The following is a 27601-nucleotide window of genomic DNA, read 5'->3' on the forward strand; positions in this document are numbered from 1 at the left end:
AAAGCCACAAGTTAGCTTTGAAAAGCTGAAACAAACACCCTTGTGTTGGACTTTTCAAGAATTTTTTTTATACTTGTTTTTAATGCATTAAAGTGTTATTATGAGGGATAATAATCATATATGTTGGGATTTTTCAAGGAATTTATATGTGTTGGATTTCAAAGAATTTTTTTTATGCTTATTCTTAATGCATTAAAGTGTTATTATGAGGGTAAGACTTGGGAGTTGAGAGAAGTTAATAAATGCTAAGATTTTTTTTTTAAAAATTAAAAAATCAAGAAATTTAGATTGAGAGATTGAATCTCCCACAAAATTTGAGGTTAAAAACTCTATTTTACTTAATATATAGTATAGATTTGCAGACTGTTGGGATTGTCATTCCCATGCTTAAAGAAGTTGAGGTGAAATTGTAATGAAGCCAAAATTGAGTCTAATCATGGTATCACCACTTATTGACTTTAATGGGTTTAAGTTTTTTTTGTCGTTTATAGGAATGCAACGAAGTTGATTTTTTTTTTCCCAATTTGCTCATTAATTATGTCAATGAAGAGTTGTAGATCCAATGATCAAGAAAAATAATACGATCACTGTAAATGGAAATGTAAGGGAGAGGAGAAGATCTAAATTGAGATGAGATATGATAGTAAAAATAATATGTATTTATTTTATTTAACTAACCATATAACTCTTCACAAAACAAAATAACAAAGTATTCATATTGTTGATCCCACTTGATTTGGGCGCAAGGTTTAGTTTGGTTTGTTCATTGATTTCGTGTTGAGAATTGACTTATGTTTTATTGACTCTCTATCAGATTCATCTAATTTTCATGTCTGGGACATTAGAACAATTATAGTTATAGTATCAATTAGTAATAGGTAATGCAATAAGGAATCAACTTGTTGGTAGGAAGGTCTCTTGCAATAAAAGAGTCAACAACTATGAGCATAAAGGAATCAATTGAGTCTATCTGCCTACCAAGAGAGAGAGACAGAGGCTGCTGCAGGAATTTCCTTGTTGTCTTCACTCAATGCTACCCCTCCCATAAATAAAAAATACTAATAAACCATAAAGATAATAATAATTAAACCATACAAATATTGTTTTGTAATTTTATTAACTCAAATCATACAATAAAAATGGTACAAATTAATACAAAAAAAAAGTTTCTTAAAAATAACCAAAAAAATAGTCACATATATTTTAGCATTAAAAAAAGTTTTAAAAAATTATGTCATGAGAAATCTAATTCATCATATTTGATTGATTCTATCTTCTATTTTTCTAAAAATAAAAAATAAAACTAATTGGTTAAAGAAAAAGTGTTTCCCTTTAATGTTGTTTGCAGAAGACATTTTAATATTCTTAACAAATTGTAAAATAAAGTTTAAAGAAAATTAAACAATAAAATTAAAAAACAAAAAAGACACTATGGAGTGGGAGATAAATTAAATAAATAAATATTTGATTAAATAAAAAAAATGAAATAAATAAGAGACAAAAATATAGTACGAAAAAAAACTATATAATAAAATTTAGTAAAATATAATCAAGTGTTTCCCTCCAGTATTGCTTGAAGAAGACATTTCAATATTTTTAATAAATTGTATGATAAAATTTAAAGAAAATTAAATAATAAAATTAAAAAATGAAAAGCATACTATAGAGTGGAAGACAAATTAAACAAATAAATATTTGATTAAATAAAAAATAAAATAAATAAGAGATAAAAATATAATTAACACCTAATGAGGTTTACTTAAATTACAAATTACCCCTTGTAGTTCTAGAAATTACATTATGCCCCATAAAGTTTCTAATTTAATAACAAATAGGTCATTTTATTAATAAATCATCAAGTTAATTAATAGTTTTTAATAATGCATAAATCTAAGTTTTGAAATGAAATTTGGAAGCTAATCTACAGTCTTGGAACTCAGAAAATTTACAGGCCGCTCGAGCGACCAAGTGGTGGCTCAAGCGAACATTTTGAGCTTCCAGTATTTTTTTTCACAGACAGTACAGTCCGCTCAAGCGACTCAGTGGTGGCTCGAGCGGCCAAGCTATTTTTAGCATGATTTATGACTCAATAAAGATTAATAAGCTAACAATCAACATAGCTTAGTTGGTTAAGGAATAAGTCATTGATTTAATAATAATTGACTAAGATGCCAAGTGAGAAACCGTCTATTGAAAAATGACTTAGTAATAAAAGAATGTGTGAAATAAGAACCCGACTCATTTTTTAATAAGAAAGAATGACTTAGTAATAAAAGAATGTGTAAAATAAGAACCCGGCTCATTTTGTAATAAAAAAGAATAAGCGTAGTAGAATTTCAGACTACTTAGACAGAAAAAGACAAGAAAATTCAAGTTTGATCAAGGAATTGATATTGTGTTTCAATGTATATATGTTATGTGTTTGTGTAGCTCACGGACTATTATTTGCTTGATTTATCTTATCTGTCCAATCTGTTTGATCTGCTTCTGTAGCTATCTGTGAGTAATAACTTAGTAAAGCTATGTTCAACTTTACTTATTTTCCGTATGATGCAATAAGATATGTTTAATGAAATGTTATATTCTATACAATGAATAATTGCCCAATTTCTGACATGTATTCATGGCATCCTTAGCGTCATGTGATATCTGTTATCTGTTCTCGGTACTGGAGGTTCTTGTGTGGAACTAGCAAGTATGTAATTTGTTCTCGGTACTGGAGGTTCATGTGTGGAACTGGCAAGTATGTGATCTGTTCCCAGTACTGGAGATTACTGTGTAGAACTGGCATATAGCGATCCCAGTTTTCCCTTCATTGTTTAATTGTATTTCAGACTCGGTTTCGTGGATGTGTTGTTGTCTTTTTCCCGTTTCCATCCTTTACTCTTTGTATATGAGTCTTGGGTCGTGTTGGGTAGGTTTAAAACAGGTTGGTTGTGTTTGGAAACCAAGGGTTAATGTCCATTAAATTTTCATAATGGTTCATTTAATATCCTTGTTAGTGGTTACAAACTTGTTCATTTAATATCCTTATTAGTAGTTCAGTTACTACCCTTATTAGTGGTCCATTCATATTCAAACTTGTCCATTCATATTTCAATTAGTGTTCATTTAATTCTAACTTGTCCTTTCATTTTCCAATTAATGGGCTTTAATAACAACCTTTCAATACCAACTACATCAAGGTTGCCTATAAATTGAGCTCACCTCTCAACTTCTTTCTATGGTTTTTCCCATATCTCTCTTAATTTGTTATACATATTTTGAGTTTAGATTAAGAGTGGTTAGAGTGAGAGTAAGCATTTTCATAAGGGAGAAGAGGAAGGAGAACAAGAGAGATATCTTGAAAGGAAGAGAAAGGGATGGCTTGCTCTTCATTTTGATTCGAAAATTATTGGGTTTGGAGCACCTTCAAAATCCTTCATCTTCTCCATTTGGTCTCTCCATTTGAGGTAGGGATTTCTACTCATCTTTATGAGCTTTAACCTAGATGTTGGGCTTTTGTTTAAATGGTTTGATTTGGGAAGTTAGGGTTTTGAAATGTGCTATTTTGAAAAGAGGGGTTTTGTTTATTTGACTCATCCATACGTGTTTTGGGTCTAAAATAGAGATTGTTGATGTTGTTAGTAATATTGGAGCCTTAGGGTTGATGTTGAGAATATGGGGGAAAAGCCCTAATTGTTATGATAAATTAATTTGTATAATTAATTTAGGGAAATGAGAAATTGAATAGGAAATACTCAAATTAGAAAGGTATGGGATTAAAAGGGTGTAGTTGGATTAATTTATCGCTCACCTAGACAAAATGTTGATATTTTATCCATTTGGTGCATTTATCCTCTGTTTAGAAATAACTGTTTTAGGCTATCGGTGGAGGATAGTCTTGAGGGTTGTAGACAATGCATGGGGATTAGGCAAACTAAAACTAATCAGTTGAGTATGCTATTGAATAGGGCGGTTGGTATAATACATCAAAATTTTGTATTGATTGATCGAATTTGTACATGATAATCGCTTATATACATTGTTTTGTGTGGGAGGAGATAGGGGATGTACTCCACGGTTTATTGGAAGATGGGGGATGGACCTCTAAACCGGATTTTTGTTTGATATTGATACAGCACTAAAATGTGTATCATTTGTGAAGTATAGAAGTGTTTTTGTTTGTTATTGATACAACACTAAAATGTGTATCATTTGTGAGGTATGGAAGTGTTTTTGTCTGAGATTGATACAGTACTAAAATGTGTATCTATTATGAGGTATGAAATGTTTAAAATGAGTTATTATCTCGCCTAAAATAGAAATACTGTTGATATGAGATGTGATCTCGTTTAAATTGATTGGCCAAGTTATGAGTCATAGTTATGAATTGAGAATTTGATAAGAAATGGAAACTGGAATAGAACATGGTCATATTAGTCATGGGATTGTAATGTGTTATAAGTTGTTGTGTAAGAGTTAAACGTTTATCAATTGCTAACGTTTTAGTTACTGTTCATACTATGTTTAGCATATCTCTACTGGGCGTTGGCTCACCCTATATGGGACATCATTTTCAGGTACAGGTGTTATGCCACCTCCAAGGACGTAGCTTGGAAGGCTTGAGGCTATTAGACCACCTTTTGTTGTTTTGTTGTATTATATGTATATCAAGCCAAGGGCTTTCTTTGTATAGAGTTTGCACTCTCTTTTTGCAACCAAGCGTTGTCTTGGGAAGTTGTAAGCCCATAGGGCGATTACTTTTATTGTCAATATGTAATACATTTTGTAAGAATACTCTGATGATTGTAATATAATATCTCTTTCCTATATCTTGAATGTATGATATTATGGGTTTATTTTGAGGGTGTTACATGGCAAGTATGTGATTTGTTTCCAGTACTGGAGGTTCCTGTGTGGAACTGGCAAGTATGTGATTTGTTCCCAATACCGAAGGTTCCTTTACGGAACTGGCAAACGTGACCCTTAATGCTCCGTATTTGATCTGTTAGCGCTAATGGGTGTACAACGTATAATCTTAGGCAAAATCTGTATATGAATATGAATATGAACATGTATATGAATCTGTTTCTAATTTGAAATCTGAATATGCATAAGATTCTGTTTCTGATATAAACCATAATTTCTGACTCTGTGATAGATATCATTCATTAAAACCCTTACTTTGTTATTATTCACTAGGCTCCAGCTCACTGTATTATTTATGTATGTAGGTGATCAGGTATGTGACCAGGCTTAGAGGCGTCTACCTGGAATCTGTTTTTGTCAGCCAATATATGTGCCTCCCGTAGAGATTCCGGATATGTCAAGTGATTATGGCTATGTGATTAAAGTTTAAGTTTTGTTTTCTTATTTGGCTAAACAAGTCTTTATTAATTTGTGAATAGGGCTAAATCCCTTTTGGTCTAATTTGTATATATACGGTAACGTAAGGATGATATGTAAATATATATATATATATATAAAGTTTTAAATTTTCGATCTCCTATAAGTTTGCATAGCTTAATAGACGTTGTATATTTGGTATTTGCTTTCGATAGCCCCTAATATTATGTTAATCTGTCTCAGAGGCCTTCAGTAATTCCAAGATAATTGGTTGGTTACGATGCTAAACATATAGGGGTAGGTTTGGATCGTGACACTCTTAAACTCTGTTCTATTGAATTTTTCTGGTTTCTCTCCATGGTTTATAGGCACCGTAGGAGTCTTTGGCGGTGGTACCGAGACTGTTGGTGTCACGGTCGGAATAGTCTCAGCATTATCTGTTGCCATTTTTTTTGAAAATCACAATTTCAGAAATGAAATAAATACATACGCATGTGGGTTTGTGTGGATCCCACACCCATGTGAGAGGTTTGGTAGATTATATGGGATTCATAGCATTTTTCTTTTGGTATTCATTGTCTGCTAAGTCTAACAACTGCTAATGAAATTCACTGAGGAGAAGTGGAATATCTCTAGAGAAAAACAATGCTCTCTATTTTGGAAAATGCATCTTCTTCAACATTTAAAATTATAAAATTTGGTTCATATTTTTGGTAAGAGATAGTACAATTATGTTGTTTGTGACTGAATTGAAGTGCCACTTACAACTGTGCATTAAGTTCTCTCCCAATCTCATTCCCTCTTCCCCATTCAAGGTACATTAGAACTTGCAACTGACACTAATCTACGCATTTCACATATTCTGTTTATTTTATTTTTTTAAAATTATCCTTAGTTGTGGTACTTGTTTGGATCATATTTCCCCTAATTTTAAAGCCATGGGGTGCAGTACAACATTGGATTATTTGTCATGAATCATGTGAGTGGAAATCACCATTGAAAGTTTAGGTAATTTTAGACAATATTCACCATCTATGATATCTGAATTAAAAAGCACAATTTGGAAGTGGTATAGTTGAAGTGTTTGATTTACATTTGAATGACATCTTGGGCTGGTCACTTCTTGGAAATCTTTTGCATTTCGATGGTAGAAAATATTTGCAAACAAAAATTATATAGAGAACATTAAACAAGAATGATGTGACAGTAATAACTCACTTTCATTGGTTTTTTGTTTGAAATGAATTAATACAAATCTTTTTGAAGGAGATGGGGGTGTCGGGGAAGGGGGAGGTGGTTGGGATGGTGGTGGAGTAGAAGCCGACCATTTTTTTTCTCTTTTCGTGCAAGCTTTGTTCAAACCTTAGGTGTCTAAATGACTTCAAGATGTTTGGTTGTCAATAGCCGAACAATCTTGATTTGTTTGATGAACCAAGATTGAACGAATCTTCAACACCAATTTATTTATTTATCTTTTCAAATAGCAGAAAGCTATACAAAAATGATAAATTATACCTAAACATCTCTTAAATACCAAAATTTTATTTACAATCTATTTACAAGTATCATATACTATGTGTTTTACAACTTTCAGTCCAATTTAAAGCTACAACTGCTATTGACATTTACAATGCTCTTCCCTTTGGAAAAATGAAACTTGTTCAACATTTAAAAATGAGGAGGCATGCAGTCAAATGCATGAAGTCCGGCAACCAAAAGCCAATGAGAAAAGTGACTTTAAAGTTTTGCTTTGGAAAATGAAAGACCCTTTGTCTCTTGTAATCTGATTGATTCATTTGTGAGATTATATATTTCTATCACCTTGGAAGACAAAAAGGCTGGTCTTTGGAAGTTGGTAAGATACAGTGTATATATACATTACTTACCATAAAAGAAAACAAAGGGGCAAAAAGAACCATGATATGAGGTGCTCGAAGAGACACCAAGTAAGTCTGACAACAAAAAAAAATTTATTCTCTGATTTTCATTTTAATGTTGTCATTTTTTATTGGCAAAGAGTATGTTGTTTTTTTTACTATTATATGGTTGAAGTATGATCTTGTTCTATTCAAGAATTTCGTTATGGGATTTGGTTAATTTTTGTTATGTTACTTTAATGCTAATGCCGAACTACATGAAATTTAAAACCAATGTACTCCAATGAAAAATAAAAAATAAACTGAAAGCAGATGATCAGCACCACCTTTTTCGGACACCATTTTAAGCTTTCATTCTCTGTTGCAACATTTTGATTAAGGTTTGATTTGAGAAATCATCAATTCTGATGATTTTTCAGATTTTGTAGCTAAATGGCAAGATGGGATTCATTTGAACCAACTCAAATAGTTGGTTCAGTTTTTTGTTTTCTTTTTGTTGTAAGATCATAACAATGCGGTTTTTGGTATTATAAATATGAATTTCATATTGATTGTCTTAGTAAAAATATTCAAATAGTTGTTACATTTTATAGATTTGAGTGTTTTCAAATTTACAACCAAACACATCTGATTATCAAGTTTGTAAGGGGGCTAGTTCCAGAATGGTTCGAATCAGGTTTTTGTGTTAACCAAACAGAACACTTGTAGTTGGTTCCATTTCACAATCCTAATAACGTTGAATTTGAATTCTGAAAACCACTAGTTAAATTCTCTCATAACTTTCAATGTCTTTCCGACTTTTTTGTTTTGTGTTTTTATGGATACAGAATGCAATACATGCCAATTCTGTTGATTCTCTTTTAAAGAAATATAATACTATATTATTTGTTGCTTACCATTATTGACAAACAAAAAACAAATCCTAAATATAAAAATACATTTTAGAAAGTAAAAACACTGTCGTGCCCTGTGGAGTTGATACTTGATGTTTTCTGTTTTTGTATATTGCTGATGATAGGAGATATGATACTCTGGGCTATTCCTTATTGTTCTTTTATTTTGTGCAGGGAAATGGAACAACAGACACCAACTACACGGGGGAGCTAATACTTCGATTTGGTTATGTTTGCTGATTGATAGAATAGTTGGAAACATGAAGCAAATGTGTGGGTCAACTTCTGACATAATCACTCGTCTTCCAGACAATGTAAAAGAAACAATCTTGATGTCTTTGCCATTACAAGATGCGGTGAGGACTAGTATTTTGTCAAGGAAATGGAGGTATACGTGGGCCAGACTTCCCCAACTTGTATTTGATGATAAGTTCTGCAGAGAATCGATCAGAAATCAGAAGAATGAACTTATTAAGACTATTTATCAAGTTCTACTGCTTCATCGTGGATCAATACTTAGGTTCACTCTTTCTTTATCTGGACTTGAAGGTTGTTCTGAGATCGACTAGTTGGTACTTTTTGTTTCAAACAATGGTATCCAGGAATTCAAACTTCACATTCGGAAGGGTGAACCTTATAAATTGCCATCATCACTATTTTCAGGTCTTCAACTTAAGGATTTGACTCTCCGTTCTTGTATGTTTAAGCCTCCTCCTGAAGAATTTAAGGGGTTTAGGAGTCTCCTTCGCCTGGAGCTTTGCAAAGTTGCCATTACAGCCAACATATTTTCAAGTTTAATCTCCAGTTGCCCACTTCTTGAAGAACTGACATTTGAAGGCTGCAGCAATTTAGATTGCCTTGAAATTGATGCTCCTAATCTTATATTCTTAGTCTGCGAAAGCCATGTTCGTTCTATTTGTTTTAAAAATACCCCTCATCTTGCGAAAGTTTCAATCAATTTGAAAGTGTACACGAATGGGGAAACACTCAAGGAAGGAGAAGCATCTAATATGGTCTTGTTTTTTGATAGTCTACCTGTGGGGATATACTTTCTAAGTACCAACATGTGGCCAAGGTGACGCCGACGTGTCAGCCGAGGTGCCACGTGTCCTGGTCATGACGCCGAGGTTATCTCTGAAGATATCGGAATCCGAGATAAGGGATAAGGGACAAGAGTCCTAGAATAAATAGGAGACTTAGCCAAGATAAGGATAAAGCTCTTAAGGAGTCTATCTTTATCTCGTGAGGAGTCTAAAGTAAGTACTGAATAGGAATCCATAGAAGTCAGGCTTCTATTGGGATTAGGATTGAGGTAACTATAAAAAAGAGGCACCCCCATGGGTCTAAGGTACGCAATTTATATTCTGTCTAGTGAGATTAGCACTATTGATTATCTTTGAGAGATATACTGACTTGATCGTCGGAGTGACCCCAGGTGGACAAACCACCGCCGGAATCTTCTCTTTCTGTTACAGGTTAGCCAGGTGTCATCTATTCTGCCAATGTTCTCCAGTTGAATACTGAGTTGGGCAGTGTGAACAGAAAATCACTCACACAATTTGGCGCCGTCTGTGGGAAAGAAAGTAGAATAGATGGCCAGTAACGGACAGAAGGAAAAGATTGGGGATGACACTCCTGCTGGGAGTAGGAGACCTATTGACCTTGATATCACAGGAGACGAATGCAATGCAGAAACTCATGAGCAAGCTCACGAAGTAAAAGACGTCGGCCAGACCGGTGACGTACCAAAAAAACCTGATCAAAGCAGATACTACAACGAGGACGACCTCCAGGTTTGGAAGGATAGGCGCCTACGGAGGGATGAAGAGGTAAAAGAGATGGCAAACAAATTGGCAGACCTGCAGTCGGTCGTCAATTTCATGATGCAAAGTAATGTCATGCAACCACCGTTCCCGCTGCACGACACGCCGATTCTAGCAGCCAATACCCAGAAGGGAGGGCAGAAAACAATCTCACCGACCCGAGAAGAAAGTTTGCTCTCAAAAAAGTTTCTAACTCTTTTTTGAGAGCAAATATTAAGGTGTTAGAAACTTTTTTGAGAGCAAACTTTCTTCTCGAGTCGGCGAGATTGTTTTCTTCTCTCCCTTCTAGGTATTGGCTGCTGGAATCGGCGTGTTGTGCAGCGGGAACAGTGGCTGCATGACATTACTTTGCATCATGAAATTGACGGCCGACTGCAGGTCTGCCAATTTGTTTGCCATCTCTTTTACCTTTTCGTCCCTCCGTAGGCACCTATCCTTCCAAACCTGGAGGTCGTCCTCGTTGTAATACCTGCTTTGATCAGGTTTCTTTGGTACGTCGCCGGTCTGGCCGACGTCTTTTACTCCGTGAGCTTGCTCATGAGTTTCTGCGTTGCATTCGTCTCCTGTGATATCAAGGTCAATAGGTCTCCCACTCCCAGCAAGAGTGTCATCTCCAATCTTTTTCTTCTGTCCGTTACTGGCCATCATTCAGTTTTTGAAATTAGACTACTATTACCTTTGGGTAAGATTAGTAAACCATTTTTTTTTTTTTGGGCCGTAGGATTGGCTTAAGTAATTGATGTTTCTCTGATTTTTTTTTCTTTTTTTGGTACAAGGCTACAGGAGGTATTCCGAAAAGGCTTCCATTTACTCTGAGCCACCTTACAATTCTTATGTTGCATGGTATTTGTTTAGGGGAAGTAGATGAGGTCTCTATTGTTCTTTGCTTAATCAGAAGCTCTCCAAATTTGGCAAAATTTAAAATTGAGGCAAGTAATAGCATATTTTATTATTTTTATGTTTATAATGTATATTTTGAATCTTTAGGTTGGAATAATTCCGTTTTCTTTTTTCCAAGTATTTAACGATGATCCTGTTCTAGAACTTTTAGAATCGCAAGACTGGTCGGATATCTCTTTAAACCAACTTCCAGAGGTGGAGATGAAGAATGTACTTGGAATGACATCTGAATTGGAGTTTATTAGGCTTCTATTAGCAAAATCCCCAATGTTGGAGATGGTGCTTATTGAGCCTAACTTAGGGAAAGTTGCTGACAAAGGATTGAGGATTTTGAAAGAGTTGACAAGATTTTGGCGCTTGTCACCTCAAGTAGAAATCACATACAATGGTCCAGATGGAAATCTGTGAAGATGAAATGGGCAATATCAATGAAGTGTAAATTTATAAAAATATTTTCAAATTAATGATGAACTTTGCCTATATTAAAGTACAAAGTGCAGTGTAATTGGCCCAAGATGAAACCTCTGAAGATGAAGTATAGTAAATGGATTGTGTACTTTTCGACTAGCTTTAGTTTGGTCCCTAAAAATACACTGCCACCCTCTTCTTTGCCTCATTCTATTCTTCCTTTTGTTCGCACATCTCCTCCCCCCTCTCATCTCACTACCTCACTTGTTTCTCGGCCCTCACTTCCACTGCCTTCTCCAACTTTCACACCTCATCCCGCTTTATCGGCCCTTCTCTTGCTGCTGCCCAATTAATCATATTAAAAGAAAAGTCAGTGTAATTATATTAAAAATACGAGAGTGATTATATTTTTTTCTGAACTTCAATAGAGATGTGTATAATTTACTCGAAAGTCAATGCTAAACCACTAAAAACAAAATGCAAATATTATTTTTAAAACAAAATTTAAAAAGTTTTGGTCAACCTTAAAAAATGATTCCTTAGCTTTAATCAATAAGTTACTAAATTATTTGCCGTGAGTTAAAAAAAGTTAAATGTTACATGATTTTCACTTACAAAAAATAATTTTTTTAATAACTTTCTAAATAAATTAAAATTTTTGACTCTTCAAATAATAATAATAATAATAATAATAATAATAATAATAAAACAAATTCCAAACCCACTAAATGGTCACGTCATGTATTGTTTTGTTAAGAAAATTAAGTACGTTTTAAAAAATATTTTTTTTAGAGATATTTTTTTAGAGAAAATTTTAAATTAATGGTAAAATTTTTAAATATTAATTAATTAAATTTATAAAAGTTTTTTTACTAATATATAAGTACTTTTTAAAAAATTCACTAATATGTAATTTTCTTAAGGACTTGTTTGATTAGCAAGAATTAATAGCAAAGGGATTAACAATCTACGAAATTAATATAGGATTGATTACTCACCTAGATTACTAAGATACATAATTTCTTTTATCCAAGTTTTATTTCCTAATCAAACAAGCCGTAAGAAAACTGTTGACTGGTGTGCGAAAACTGTCCAGGTACCCTACAAAAAAATAAAAAAAAATGCTAACAATAGTCTCCTCTACGTCGCTCAGGAAATATTATGACACACACCTTTAAAGGGTGTATACTATATACATTTTATAATTAAAAAAAAGGGAAAATTGGTCTAGGGTCCCTCTCCCACTTTTCATAATGGAAGAGATCCACAAAATTATTTTTTGATGTCTAAAGTCCCTCCCATCTATCACAGAGAAATTCCGCCCCCTTCCTTTTGTCTACTCTCACGCACACACACAGATATGTACATATATATATACAGAGGCGGTGAGTAAGCTTGATTTGAGTAGAGAGAAAGTCGAAGGTGATCGATTGCGTCGGAACAGTCGTTGTTGTCACAGTCCGGCACCGGAGGCTAGGACTTGGAATAGGGTGTGTCTACGGCCTCGCAACCGGATCGGCCATGCTTGGTTCCACCACGGACCGCCTTGTCCTCCGTCGTCTTCCTCAGCCTCTGTGACCCGATGTCAAGGTAGACAATGTCAAGGTCGTTCCCGTTCGAAACACCTTCACCGGAACCCAATCTCAGACCATTGGAGTCTAGCAGTGAGGTTGCTGATTTGTCATGGCCACATAAGCAACAACATAGTCATTATACTCCATCACCAGAACCTGAAACAAAACAATTACTTTTTTCATAGCTAACCTCTCTCATCTCTTTTTTGTCCTTGTCTTTTGTTCATCAATATCAGTTCCAGAGAAATTCAAAATTTCTCTGGAGATAAATTCAGAGCAGAATTTCTCTATTGATTGGTGTGAAATGACAAGAGTAAATGGAAATTTGAAACATCAGTACAGCCACTTACAACAGTAGCAACAATGGTGGAGGATCAAACCCACGGCAGAGAAATTTGAAATTTCTCTGGAGTCCATGAAATTGTGATTGAATTGTGATTGAAGAACTGTTAATTTGTTTGTGCAGGAAATTGTGATTGAATCAGCAGCAGTAGAACCAAAGATAAATTGATCAAATCAGAGTTTTATAGTTCCAGAGAAAATTCAGAATTTCTCTGAGTTCAACCCAGAGCAAATTCAAATTTCTCTGTTTAGTAGCTTCTCACCTTGCAAATTTGCAATGATTATGTGGGTGATAAAGTTCCTAATAGACAAAGCAGTTCCTCTGACTTGGGACTTGGTGGACATTCTCGTCATCTCCTAACTATGCAAAACTGTGTGCGCGCGTGTGTGTATGATACATAGAGGGAAGTCGGTACCGTGCCTATTTAGTACTTGTTGCCTTAGTACATCAGTTGGCCTTTGCTTCAAAAATGTTCTTGTGTGTGCTTTTATTTTGGGCTTATGCATGATCTGTTGGTGGTACAGAAGTAGCCAAATGTGTCTGTTTATCCATGCAGTTAATCAATGCCTGCAACAACAACAACAAAAAAAAAAAAATCATTTTTTTGGCCCAAAAAGAAGGGAAGTGATCATTTAAGTGTTGACTGAGTTGTGTATTGAACTTTCAACTTTCTCAAGTGGCCTATCTTTGGAAGGAACCAAGGAGTTTTTTCAAATATGATTAGACAAAGTGCTACTAATAATGAATTTTGCAGTGATTAATATTCTATGGAGCTTTGGATGGACCTGAAGGCCATTGCTTGTTGCAAAGGTGAAAACTTGGGGCTGTCAACATAAAAGCGTGGCTTCAGAATTTAGGAAATAATATCTAATATGGGCCTTTAAGAAACTTGCTACTTTGTAATTATGGAAGTGGTAACTGATGATTTGGAGATTTGATATGAATCTGCCAGTCATTTCTTTTTTATTATTATTTTTCTTTGTTAATCTGTAAACTGCATTGAATGATCTTATATATCGAATGAGTATGCCATTTGTTGTATATTGAAAACTGGTAGGTTATGAGTATTTTGTTTCAGTTAAGTAATTGGGATCAATTAAGTATTTTGTTTCATTTGAAGTTGAAACCAGAGAAATTCTCTGGTTTTTTAACTGAATTTTCCCTGGGTTAAAACCAGAGAAATTCTCTGGTTTTTGAACTAAATTTTCTCTGGGTTGGTCCAGAGAAATTCTTCCCAGAATTTCTCTGGACCAATTTTCCCTGGGACTGAAATTTCTCTGGATTGATGTTGAGGGACCTTAGACATCATGAAAATATTTGATGTCCTTTATACTATAAAATCATAATATCAGGGACCTTAAAAAAAATACCCCTAAAAAAATGATATAATTTTAATTTTTTGAATCATAATTAAAAAAGAAAAATATATTATAATTAAACTCAACATAAAATATAATTAAAGAATTCACGAATCATAATTAAAAAATAATAATCATAACTAGAAAAATAAAATTACATAACTAGGTGCATAATGCATATGATAGATATTTAAGGGCTGTATATTAGAATTTTCCATTTCTCTGTCTCTCTCTAGAGAAAAGTGTCTTTCTTTCTGTAACAGAGTTTAGCAGTAGCAGGGGATTGGAGGTTGAAGAGACCCAAGTAAGCGAACAAAAATGGTTTCCCCTTGATTTTTCATTTTAATTTTTTTCACTCCTTTTTTGGGCGAAGAATTGTGTTATTTTCTTAATATGATGGCTGAAATGTGATATTGTTTCATTGAAGAAGTCAGTTATGGTATTTTATTTGTTTCTGTAATGTCACTTTAATGCCATTCTCTAAGAAAGTTTAAAACCCTAATTTAGGCATACCCAGATGATCAGCACCCCCTTTCATCGACACCCTTTTAAAGTTGTGTTTGGATTCAACCTAAGCCTTCATTGTCTGTTTCAACATTTCAGTAATGCCTTGATTTCAGAATTCATCATTCTGAAGATTTTCAAGAATTTGTAGCTAAATACAAAAATATAATCCATTTTAATTCATATCATTGGTACAATACAAATTTGTTGGCTTGATTATTTGAATCACAGAATTTCTTGCGTGTGACAAAGAAGTAAACCTACTTGAATCATTTTTCGCCATTCAGTATGCTCAGTTAAATTAAATAAATTCATATTTTTTAACTAATGCATCCTTTGTCAATTTAGGTCTTTCCCTTCCCGTAGCCTCTCCACTTATGAAGTAACTCAACTGATGAATTTAGAAGGCAGAAGAATGCATGTTACTATTCCAGCAGATGTATTATGGGAAATCTGTTTATTATTATTATTATTAAAAATAAGTATGTTTGTTTAGTCCCAATTGGATGGGGTTTGGGAGGGTAGATTAGTACAAGTATTTCCTTTGGTGTTATATACATAATAATGTTGAACTTGAATTCTTAAAACTACTAGTTAAAATCTCTCAAAAACTTTCAGTGTCTTTCCAATTATCTATTGCTCACCATTATTGACAGAAACAAAAAAAAAAAAAAAAAAAAAAATTTCCTAAATAGGAATGACAATGGATAACTTACCTAGTGGGTACCCATGGAGACCCGACCTGAATACATGGGGTTTCTCCTTTTGTTCTGCCTGTCAGGTCGGGTAGGTGGTATTGTTTAAATGTCCATCAAGGATGGGTACCCACCCATTTCCCCATATGTTTTGACTACCCTATTTATAGCTAGGGTTCTCAATCTCAATCTCGCCCTTTATCACAATCGCTGCCCTGAGTATATTGCGAGGTTGTCATTTTTCTGTTTCTTCATTCATCATCGATGAAGAGCACGTTGCTTAGTTGCTGGGAAAAGGTAGGACAGGAAAGAAAATAAGATTTTGAGTCTTCTTGATCATTGTCTCCAATTTCTTTGTAAAACTATTTGGCTTGGTTTATTCGTGGTGAGTTTTGAATTCCATGAAAATGAAAGACTGTAATTCAGGGTTCGGAATCTTTTAATCTTCCTTTGTTTTCTCACCACACCGATATTTATGCGTTTTAATTGATTTCATGAATGTATGTACAACAAACACATACATTTAATATGTATTATATCTGTATGGATTCTGATTACTGCGTTGAAGGGAAAATAAGGCCGTTGTTTTTGAAGAATTTTTTTAAAAAGGGGTAAAGTTGGGTTGGGGAAAACCCAAACCCATTAGGGAATGGAAAGGGTAATCTTCATGCACTACTAGGAATATGGCCGTTTAAATCTATATTTTTTGCGACCGACTATTTAGCAGTAGAAAAAAAAATTATTGCGATGAAAAAAAATTACTGTCGCAAAAGATAGATTTAGATAATTATATTTACTTCAAAACTGCATAATTTTGCTTGTGTTCCTAGCTGTAATTTATTTTTCCTTTTATTTCTTTATTTATTTCACCTTTCCTTATACGCATCCCTAGATCTTTTTAAGCTCATATGGCAACAGATCTGTATAGCGTTGTTCTCTTGCCAGCCCGCTCACCATTGTCATCTAAAGATCTCAAGCGGTATGAATCTCTCTCTCTCTCTCTCTCTCTCTCTCTCTCTCTCTCTCTATCTCTATCTCTCTCTCACCACACACGTATATCATATAAGGAAGCTCTGGTTCAACTCATTCCTTTCTCGTCCACGTACAGGTACAAACTGAACTATCCAAGTCTTAATTGTTATCATTCTTGATGTAAATTCTTTAATATATATATATATATATATTTTGTTCGTATTGATCGATCTAAAGTTTTTTGTGAATGGACATTCGACTCATTTCTCGAAAAGGCCTTATTCTCTGTTACTTTTTCATGAGAGAGAGAGGGGATGATGTATATATATATGAAGGTCTGAAATTTTCGATTTGAAATCTTAATTTTTGAAAAATGTGTCTGAATTGGGCCTTGAAATTGTATTATATTTTGATGCCAGTTTGTATTGTGTAACGGCATAAGCAATTTTGTTAGCTCGAGTTCCTTTTTTTTTTTTGGTGAAATTTTCATTTAGTTTCACCAATCTAGTTTTTAGTTTTTCGAATTTTTTTCAATTTGAAAACTAAACCAGAGAAGATTTTGAAGTTTTGCATGATAATCATGTTACTCCTTGATTTTTGGACGGTTAAAATTGCCAATTGTTGAAGAATGTCTAGTATTAACTTAATTGGTTTTGTGATTAATTTTTTATGTGTTTTTACTTGAAGATGCCGACCATGAGTTTTGGATGATAATCATGTTACTCCTTGATTTTACAAGTATATCTTTGAGATCAATTATGCTTGATGCTACTTAGTATTTCATAAAATTTAAAAAATATATGTTGTATTTCGATTCTTCACCATTGTTATTCTGCTGGTTGGATTAATCTTTTGTAGAATGGGAGGTTGGCTTTTCATTATTAAATTAAATTCTCTTGAAATTTGTGATTGAAAATTCTAGTTCTATTGAAAAATCCATTTGATAATCTAGATTTGTCCTGTGATGAGTGATTGTCGATTTAGGTAATCCAAATTAAAAATTATACAACCATGATTAATGTATATAAAAGAGAGAGTAAGAGAAAATAAATCTACCATGACACAAAATATTTTTTACATGGAAAAATCACAATTAGAATCCACCAACTTATGATAAAAAAAATCACGGGCTCTCAGTCAGGCGAACAATCCACTATAAAAGAAAAGAGTACAAAAGATATCTTACAAAGGCTACCCCGGGGACACGCGTTTGCTCAACCTATAAGTAACACTTCTTTCTTCACTGGATCTCCGCAATGGTTGTTAAATCGCCACGACGCCAATGATTTCAGAATCAACTGAAATCTACAATCTTGGAATCCACCAAGAAGGTTCACAGTTGAAAGGTGTGAAGGACTTGTGCAGCTTGATGATTAGCTTTGAGGTTCTTAGACGCTAATGAATCATCAAGCACATGAGAGTATTACAAGTAATCCTCACTGCAAAGTTCACTCTTTAAACACTTAACAAAATCTCTTTACAAAAATTGTAAAAATAAATTGATGTATATTATTGATTGATATGTATTAATTGATGTGTATTTACAATGTTTACAATTCCTATATATAGAAGAGAGGGTGTTAGTAGGTGTAGGTGGTAGTGGAGGTGGTAGGTGGAGTGGGTGGTAGTGGAGGTGGTAGGTGGGTGGTAGTTTACATTTTACAATTTACATTTTACATTAACAGCCCCCCTCAAACTCAAGGAGGATAGGTACTAGCCAACTTGAGTTTGGAGAGAGTAACAAAACAGGAAAGTAAATTGATAAAAGAAAATAAAATAGGATAGGAGACACTGTATGGTCGTGTCGAACCGTTGGTGAAGACACTGTATGGTTGTGTCAGACCGTTGTAGGAGCTAACCGGAATCAATGTCGGGACAGTTTATGGGGTCATGTCGGACCGTAGTAGAAGCTGACCGGAATCAATGTCGGGACAGTTTATGGGGTCATGTCGGACCGATGTAAAAGCTGACCGGAATCAATGTCGGGACAGTTTATGGGGTCATGTCGGACCGATGTAAAAGCTGACCGGGACAGTTTATGGGGTCATGTCGGACCGTAGTAGAAGCTGACCGGAATCAATGTCGGGACAGTTTATGGGGTCATGTCGGACCGATGTAAAAGCTGACCGGAATCAATGTCGGGACAGTTTATGGGGTCATGTCGGACCGTTGTAGAAGACACTGTATGAGTGTGTATATAGGCTGCCCAAAAGATATACATGGATATAGATATCGAGCCCTCAAAAGTCGTGCCCTCAAAAGGTGTGCCCAATCTTTCAAAAAGCGTGCCATCAAAAGGCGTGTCCAATCCATAAAAAGGTGTGCCATCAAAAGGCGTGCCATGTTTGTCGTCGAGCGCCGAGCGGCGCATGATGCGCGTGTCTGCCTTGGCTATAAGACGGAGGCTGAGGCTGAGGCGAAGACAAACAACTTGCGAAGAAAAACTTCTGAAAAAAAAAGTCTGCTTTGCAGAGAGAGAAACTCTGTAACACTCTGTAACACATTCTGTAACCAACCCTTCTCTGAAACACTCAGCAACCCATAACATGGCCTGCTCTTCTTCCCGTCCAGCTACCCAGAACATGGCCTCCTCTTCCCGGGGTCTGCTCACGCTCTTTCCAGAACTGAACGAGTCCACAAGAGAAATAACTGGTGCGGTGGCCAGTGAACCTCAACCAAACACCTCTGGTTTTGCTCCGTTGAACTTTCCGATGCGGTCGGTGGAGCAAAAAATGGCGGTGCAAACGGATATTGAGGCCAATCAGTATACATTGAAGTCATGCGTGGAGACCATGACCGCGGTCACAAACTTGTCGCACCGGCTGCAGAGTAGAACAAATGAGGTGCAGTAGTTAAACGCCCAACTGGCTCTGCTCCAGCGCATGTATAAGGATGCGCGAGCAGAGATAAGTGTGCTAAAGGCGGAAAATAAGGAGCTGAAACAGAAGGCCACCGTGATGTTCCGATTTGGAGGTCCGCCATATGCTGTAGTGGAGGAGCAGGGAGGAGGCAACGTGCTTGGTGGTCTAGGAAACACGGAGGCAACACCGTCAAGGGCCGTCCAAGACGGAGGCAAGAAAAAGAGACCGGCGGCAGAGTAGAGAAGGGAAAATCCCGCCTGTGGATGTGGTTGTTTGGTTTGTTTTGTTTTGTTTTTTTTTTTTTTTTTTTGTGTAAGATTGTGATCGGGGTGGATCCCTAAGATGAATAAAATATGGGTGGTTGTGCAAATTTGTAAATTGTGTTGGGGTTGTTTTTTTTTTTTTTTTTTAAAGGGAAATATCTTGGGGCATGTGAAAGGGAAAGAAAAATAAAAAACAGAAGAAAGAAAGAATATTAAGATGTTAGTGCGTAGAGAGTGGTTTTAAAAAATGAGATGATGATGTTTGTTTTAAAAAAGAAGAGGAAAATAAAAAATAAAAAAAAAAATCAATCACTGCTCAAAGCACGGGGTGAAAGAGTGGGTTGAAATATTAAAAAAAAAAATGGTTGGTTGGAAAGTAGAAATAGGAGAGAGAGAATGAGTGGGTGAAAGAGGTGGTAGGTGGGTGGTAGTTTACATTTTACAATTTACATTTTACATTAACCAAAATGTATCTTACTCATAAAAATGATCTCTCAAAAGATAAAAATACTTAGAAGAGTTTGGGGGAGAGTACTCAGAAACAAGTGTGAGGGATACAAAATAAATCAGCTAAGCACGCCTTAAATAGGCCTAGGCCAAGGACCATCAATGGTGCTCACATCATGCTCGCGGCCGTGGTCATGGGGGTCGCAAGCGTGACCAATCTTCACGGGATGCAGACAAAACTTCTGGGAGCTGATTTGGTCGCGGCTTGGTCGCGGGAGCAATGGTGAAGTCCGCAGGCGCGATGAAGCATGCTAGCCAGCAGCTTTTGCAGACTTTTTGCTGCTGAAAATCTCCATGTTTGTTCCACGTTTTTCCAGACAAACAACCTCCCTTTTGGGCTGGAAAAGTCATCATTCTCGCACATGCTTGTCTTCAAAGATTGTTAACAAGATTAGCCAACAAACCATCCATAAAAATTGACTTCTGAAATTAAAAAAACAAAACTTTCTCCCATGCTTGAGCCACAAGGTCAAGCAAAATCACACAAGCCCATGAATCTTCGAGCCACACAATCTGCATCTTTCAATTTACAAAATCAAGAAGACGATGCACATGCTAGATCACCAAATTGTCACAAGTTGACAAACAAGAAAAGAAAAAACTATAGCCGACAAAGATAATAAAAAATCCAATACAAGAAGAAACAAAGTGAAACATTGTTTGTCACGGGATTTGCCAAAACAAGTTGCAAAGCAACAAACAATTAGGATAAAAATCCTAACAGCGATATATAATGGCCTATGACTAAAAAAACAATATTTTGTATGTTAAGTGATGTCATCATTTCTGTTCTTTGAACTGTTCTGTTTGATTATGTATGTTGAATTCTAATTGGGATTGCAATAATTGATCACCCAAGTTTGTTGATGCTCATGCTCTGTTTTTTCCCTCCTATTGCTTCAGAGTTATACAATTGATAAGAGGTAATTTTAGTTGTTGATGCTCATGCTTCGTTTTTTCCATTCTTGAATAACACTTGATAGATATAGAGAAAATATTTTTTGGATAAAAAATTCATATCTAATTTATAGAATGTACAACATGAAAACTAGAAGAAGGTGAATATTGGCCTTGGGGTGAGAAAGTAAATGTGTATGGCATGTAGATGATTTTGGTTGAAAAATTCATATCAAACGCATCAAAGTGAACATTGATTTTGGTTTTGATTCTTTTGAGAGTTATAGTAGATTGTAGATATCTATCTTATACTTCAAACACCACTGGCTTGTGGCACCACTGTTATTACTTCTTTTTAGTCTAGTACATAAATTAATGTATTAAATTGATATTCAATTATTGAACACAAGAACCATTACGTAAAGCAGAGAATTGTTTCAGTGAAGGGACTATCTAATTTTAATTAATTAATTCATTAATCAGTTAGTAATTGGTAATAGGGGGTTGCTTTGATGGGTGTGATTGTAGCATTGCTCTTGTTTTATTTCTAGCTCCCTTCTTTTGACTATCTTATTTTATTTTTATCAGTTTTCTCTGGTCATATCAGTGCCGGATATCTTCTTGTTCATTTTCTCTTTTGCTTATGGTTTAAATGTTATTCTTGCAAATTGCCTAAAAGTTTTACAATACTAAAGAAAAGAAAATGTAAGAACACATCGATTTTGCTGCCTAAGTTTGTGTGCTACTTAAACTTAATTTCCAAAGTTTAAATTTTATATATAAGACTGCATTGCATGACTTTTCCTCCCCAAAATTCTTCTACTGTTGTGGGTTCCCTTTTCCTCTCTCTCCTCATTCCTTTTGCATATGTGTTGTTTATTATTTTGCTTTTTAGTTGTACTTATATGTTATTTGTGTTTATTAGTTTTTATTGAGCTTTGTGAAATGTGGTTGATTATGATATTATTATTTTGAGCTTTTAGTCTTCATAAATACTCAATTGCTCATTTTCTTCAACAATTTTGTGGTAGCGGCCCATCCCTATCATCAGCAGCCCCTTCATTTATTGATGAGATCACACAATGTGTGACACAAGACATTGAGTCTAGGTTCGCTACAACGATCGAGAACCTACCGGCACATGTTTTGTTCTTAGGGTCACAGGGTGTGGTTGGGAGTAAGAGCTCGAGAGAGGTGCAATACTTACAAATTGATGAATTTTACGTTTGATCAAATTTGTATATATACATATGGAAATTATTAACACGTTAAACTAACATATTGTAGGTGCCGGATGCATCTAGTGGGCAACAAGCTTCAAAAAAAAGATGAACAAGTATGCCACTATTCGAACAAATTTTGAGCAGTCCATAATCTAATTTGGTGTTGGTTGTTGCATATATAATAAATTACTATATATGTCAAAGTAGAAATTGACATCTCTTAGAAAAAGCATAAAAGTGTCTAAATCATGACTACCCAAAATAAATAAGAACTTAACGCTGTGTTTGGTTAGGGGATTTAGGAAGGGATTTGGAAAAGGAAAGAGAAAATGTGTGTGAAACTATGTGAAATGTAGGTATATTTTATTCACATTTCACCTACATTTTCCCTTTTCCTTTCCAAATCTCTTCCTAAATCTCCCAACCAAACACAACGTAAGAAAAGAAAGTATATAAAGTCACAATTACTTTTTGACCATCTCTTATGATGTTGACTTGTCATGAAGTATTAATTTTTTTTTTTAATCTGTATTTTTGCATGTGAAGAGTCTAAACCCTTTTGTCTCAATTGGCAAAGACTTCAAAAGTCAGGGCATCCATAGTTGTTTCACTGAATTAATTTATGTGTATATATTTGATGCTACAATTGGATTTAATGTGGAAACAATGCAATATAACAACATAAGGTTTCAAGTTTGGGATCTGGGTATCTATTTCCAAATCATTATTGTAAATATATTATTGTTTGTCCCAAAGTAGTTTTTGTGCATTATGTCCAAAGTGCTTTGTACTGGGTTATAATAATTAATTGCAATTTGTAAATAACAGCCTTCTTGTAATTTTTAGATGGATAAACCTAGGTTGAAATTCATGCATTTTAGTACATTGGATGCTTGGTGGGTGGGCAAGTGGATGCATTTCATATGCATGTGACTCAGGTGTTGGGTTGTTGATTTTTTCTTAGCAGATCCTGACTTATCTGAACCTTTTTAGTTAAACCACTTTGATGAATAAATTACTAGTAATGCTCCTACCAAAAATGTTAGTTTGGAGTTGTTATGCATATGCACTAGATATTTTTTTCATTTTTGATATGCACTTGGGCATTGTGATAAAATATTGGAATATTTGCTTGAAAGAAGTGACAACTATGCAGGTACTACTATTGAAAAATGTGAATCATACGCTTGAGAAATTAGTTACCTGACTGTTTAAGAATATGTTATGTTCTGGGTGTTGCCATTGTTTGTTGGAGGATAGTTGGTGTTGTTGCTGATAATTGTGGCATCTGTGAGAAAAGATAGAAAATTTATTGCCCTCTTGGTAGTACTAGTGGTGTTATAGAAAATTTATGTTGTCTTTGGTGTATACAGGTTAGCTTCGCAATTGATGAACACTTAAGAGTCAAGAAAAGCACACACAAGGCTTAAATGTTCTAATCCTACTGATTTTGCACATTTTTTAGTTTTGATTTGACACACTAATAGTTTTTCAAAATGTATGTTTTGATGTGTTTAATGTCAGGTATTTGGTTCTTGATTTAGCAAGCATATGTTACTACTCTGTGTACATAAACCTGGAAAATATTGACTTGCTTGTTCCCACTTTCTTTGTTTTGCTAGATTTGTCTCAAATAAATGGTTTGGTGCTATTGTTTTCAGTGGGACCTTATTTGGTAGATTTGTCTCAAAATATTTGTCACTAAAAAGTTATTTTTGTACTATTTATAAAATGTCATTGAAAATTATTTACGACGGTAACAAGATGGTCGCTAATACATTGTAGGCATTTTTTTATAGTTTTTTGCGATGGCAAAACATCAATCGTTATAAGTTGGTTAGGCGGTCGCAAATAGTTTGCGACTGCTTTTTGCAGTCGCAAAAAGTATTTGCCACCCCCACATTCGCATCCCTCATTTTTCATCGCATGGCTCATCGCAAAAGGTCTTTTGCGATTGTATTTCTATTTTTTGTGACTTCTTGTAGTAATCACTTAAAATGCTTATTTTAGTAGTGATGGAGGATAGGGAATGGAAAAAATTTATAATAGGGAAATGGGGATGGAGAATTAATATCCGCCCTCTTGCTCCCCATTGACATTCCTATTCCTAAATATAAAAATGCATTTTAAAAGATAAAAACCACTGCCCTGAGGAGTTGATACTTTGATGTTTTCTGTTTCTTTCTATAACTAATGACAAGAGATATGATACTGGGCCATTCCTTATTGTTCTTTTATTTTGTGCCAGGAAATGGAATAACAGACATTAACTACACAGGGGAGCTGATACTTTGATTTGGTTATGTTTGCTGATTGATAGAATAGTTGGAAACATAAAGAAAATGTGTGGGCCAACTTCAGACATAATCACTCATCTTCCAGACAATGTAAAAGAAACAATCTTGATGTCTTTGCCATTACAAGATGCGGTGAGGACTAGTATTTTGTCAAGGAAATTGAGGTATATGTGGGCCAGACTTCCCCAACTTTTATTTGATGATAAGTTCTGCAGAGAATTGATCAAAAATCAGAAGAATAAACTTGTGATGACTATTTATCAAGTTCTGCTGCTCCACCGTGGACCAATACTCAGGTTCACTCTTTCTTTATCTGGACTTGAAGGTTGTTCTGAGATCGACCAGTTGGTACTTTTTGTTTCAAACAATGGTATCCAGGAATTCAACCTTCACATTCGGATGGGTGAACCTTATAAATTGCCATCATCACTATTTTCATTCTTCAACTTAAGGATTTGACTCTCCGTTCTAGTATGTTTAAGCCTCCACCTGAAAAATTTTAAGGGTTTAGGAGTCTCCTTCGCCTGGAGCTTTGCAAAGTTGCCATTACTGCCAACATATTTTCAAGTTTAATCTCCAGTTGCCCACTTCTTGAAGAACTGACACTTGAAGACTGCAGCAGTTTAGATTGCCTTGAAATTTACGTTCCTAATCTTATATTCTTATTCTACGAAAGCCATGTTCGTTCTATTTGTTTTAAAAATACCCCTCATCTTGCGAAAGTTTCAATCGGTTTGAAAGTGCACACAAACGAGGAAACACTCAAGGAAGGAGAAACATCTAATATGGTCTTGTTTTTTGATAGTCTACCCGCCATTCAGTTTTTGGAATTAGACTATTATTATGTTCATGGAAGATTAGTAAACCATGTTTTTTTTTTTTGGCCGTGGGGTTAGCTTAAGTAACTGATGTTTCTCTAATTTTTTTTTTCTTTCTTTAGTACATGGCTGCAGGTGGGGTACCAAAGAGGATTCCAATTACTCTGAGCCACCTTAAAATTATCGATTTGTATGCTATTTGTTTTGGGGAAGTCAATGAGGTTTCTATTGTTCTTTGCTTAATCAGAAGCTCCCCAAATTTGGAAAAAAGTAATGACATATTTTATTATTTCCTGTGTTTATATATAGTGTATATTTTGAATCTTTAGGCTGAGACAATTTTGCTTTCTTCTTTCCAGGTTTGTACCCATGAAACTACTGCTATTGATCATGTTCTAGAACTTTTAGAAATTCAAGACTAGTCAGATGTCTCTTTAAATCAACTTCGAGAAGTGGAGATCCGAAATCTATCTGGAACAAGGTTTGAATTGGAGTTTATTAAGCTTCTATTAGCCAAATCCCCTATGCTGGAAACAATGCTTATTGAGCCTGACTTGGAGAAAGTTGCTGACAAAGGATTGAGGATTTTGAAAGAGTTGACAAGATTTTGGCGCTCCTCACCAAAAGCAAAAATCACATACAATGATCCAGATGGAAGTCGCAATGAAAATGAACCCCTGAAGATTAAGTTTAGCAAATGGTTTGTGTCCTTTTTTACTAGCTTTGGTTTGAGTGACACAGAAAGATGATCTTTTTGGTATTCATTCTCTGTTAAGTAACAACTGCTAATGAGACTCACTATGGGAAAGTGGAACATCTAGGGAAAAAAAAAAACAATGCTCTCCATTTTTGAAAAATGAATCTTCAACATTTAAACTTATGAAATTTGGTTGATATTTTTGGTAATAGATAGTACAATGATGTATGCATCAATTTTCCCTCCAATCCCATTACCTCTTCCCCATTCAAGGTACAATGGAACTTGCAAATGACGCTGATATACACACTTCACACATTTTTATTTTCCTCTTAAATTATCCTTAGTTATTGCACCTTTCTACTTGTTTGGATTATATTTCCCCTGTTTTTAAAGTTTAGGGTAATGTACAACATTGCCATGAATCAGGTGAGTGGAAATCACAATGAAAATTTTATCTAATTTTAGACAATGTTCGCCATCTATGAAATCTGAATGAAAAAGCACAATTTAGAAGTGGTATAGTTGAAGTGTTTTATTTACAAATGAATGACGTCTTGGGTTCCTGCAAATCTTTTGCATTTTGGCAGTGGCAATTGATTTGCAAACAAAAGTAACACACAGAAAATTCAACAAGAATGATAGGACAGTAGTGTTTTTTAAATAATAAATTACTTTCATTGGTTTTTTGTTTGACATGAATCAATGCAAATATTTCTGAAGGAGATGGGGGTATCAAGGGGTAGGAAATGGAGGGGGTTGGGGTGGTGGTGGAGTAGAAGATGACTTTTTTCATTTTTTTGTGTTCAAGTTCTGTTCAAACTTGATGTTCGATTGTCAAATGCTAAACAATCTTGATTTGTTTGATGACCTAGGATAGAATGAAGTTTCAACTCTCTTTTTTTACCTACCATTAGTCTATCCCTTTCAGTCCTTCTATGATTAAAAGGAATGTGAGGGTAATTATATAAAAAATGTAGGAGCGATTGTATTTTTTTCAAACATGAATGTAATTTATTCAAAAATCAATGCTAAACACCTAAATATAGAATATAAATATTTTTAGGACAAAATTTAGAAAGTATGTTTGGGAACAACCTTAAAAGATTAATTTTTAACTCTAAAAAGTCAAGAAAATTACTAAACTATTTGTCATGAATTAGAAAAAGGAAAATTTCACATTAATTTTCACTTACGAAAAGTATACTTTTTATAAAATCTTTCTAAACAAATTAACCTTTTAAAAAATGAAAAATAAAAAACAAATCCCAAACACCCCACTAAATGGTCACGTTGCGTATTCTTGTCTGTTTAGAAAACTGCTAACAGAGTTTGGAAGTAGTAGGGGTTAGGATGTTGAAGA

At 34.6% G+C, this 27601-nt stretch overlaps 1 protein-coding gene and 1 long non-coding RNA gene across 3 annotated transcripts in view; both read left to right on the forward strand.

Annotated features, from left to right (window-relative positions):
* Positions 1 to 23840, forward strand: part of LOC114271786 (uncharacterized) — a 192054-nt gene extending 168214 nt beyond the window's left edge. For both annotated transcript variants that reach the window (XR_014330896.1, XR_014330895.1), the window contains one exon: positions 23800 to 23840. This is a non-coding gene — a long non-coding RNA (uncharacterized LOC114271786). The remainder of the gene's footprint in view (positions 1 to 23799) is intronic.
* Positions 23841 to 24768: 928 nt separating this feature from the next.
* LOC114309911 (F-box/FBD/LRR-repeat protein At1g13570) lies at positions 24769 to 26290 on the forward strand. Its single transcript, XM_082872511.1, has 4 exons — positions 24769 to 25071; positions 25664 to 25762; positions 25871 to 25900; positions 25964 to 26290. The coding sequence occupies exons 1-4, from the start codon at positions 24769 to 24771 to the stop codon at positions 26288 to 26290; spliced, it is 759 nt and encodes a 252-aa protein (XP_082728637.1).
* The last annotated feature ends 1311 nt before the right edge of the window (positions 26291 to 27601 follow it).

This window comes from Camellia sinensis, chromosome 5, assembly GCF_055761805.1.
Source record: "Camellia sinensis isolate YWXY chromosome 5, ASM5576180v1, whole genome shotgun sequence".
NCBI lineage: Eukaryota > Viridiplantae > Streptophyta > Magnoliopsida > Ericales > Theaceae > Camellia > Camellia sinensis.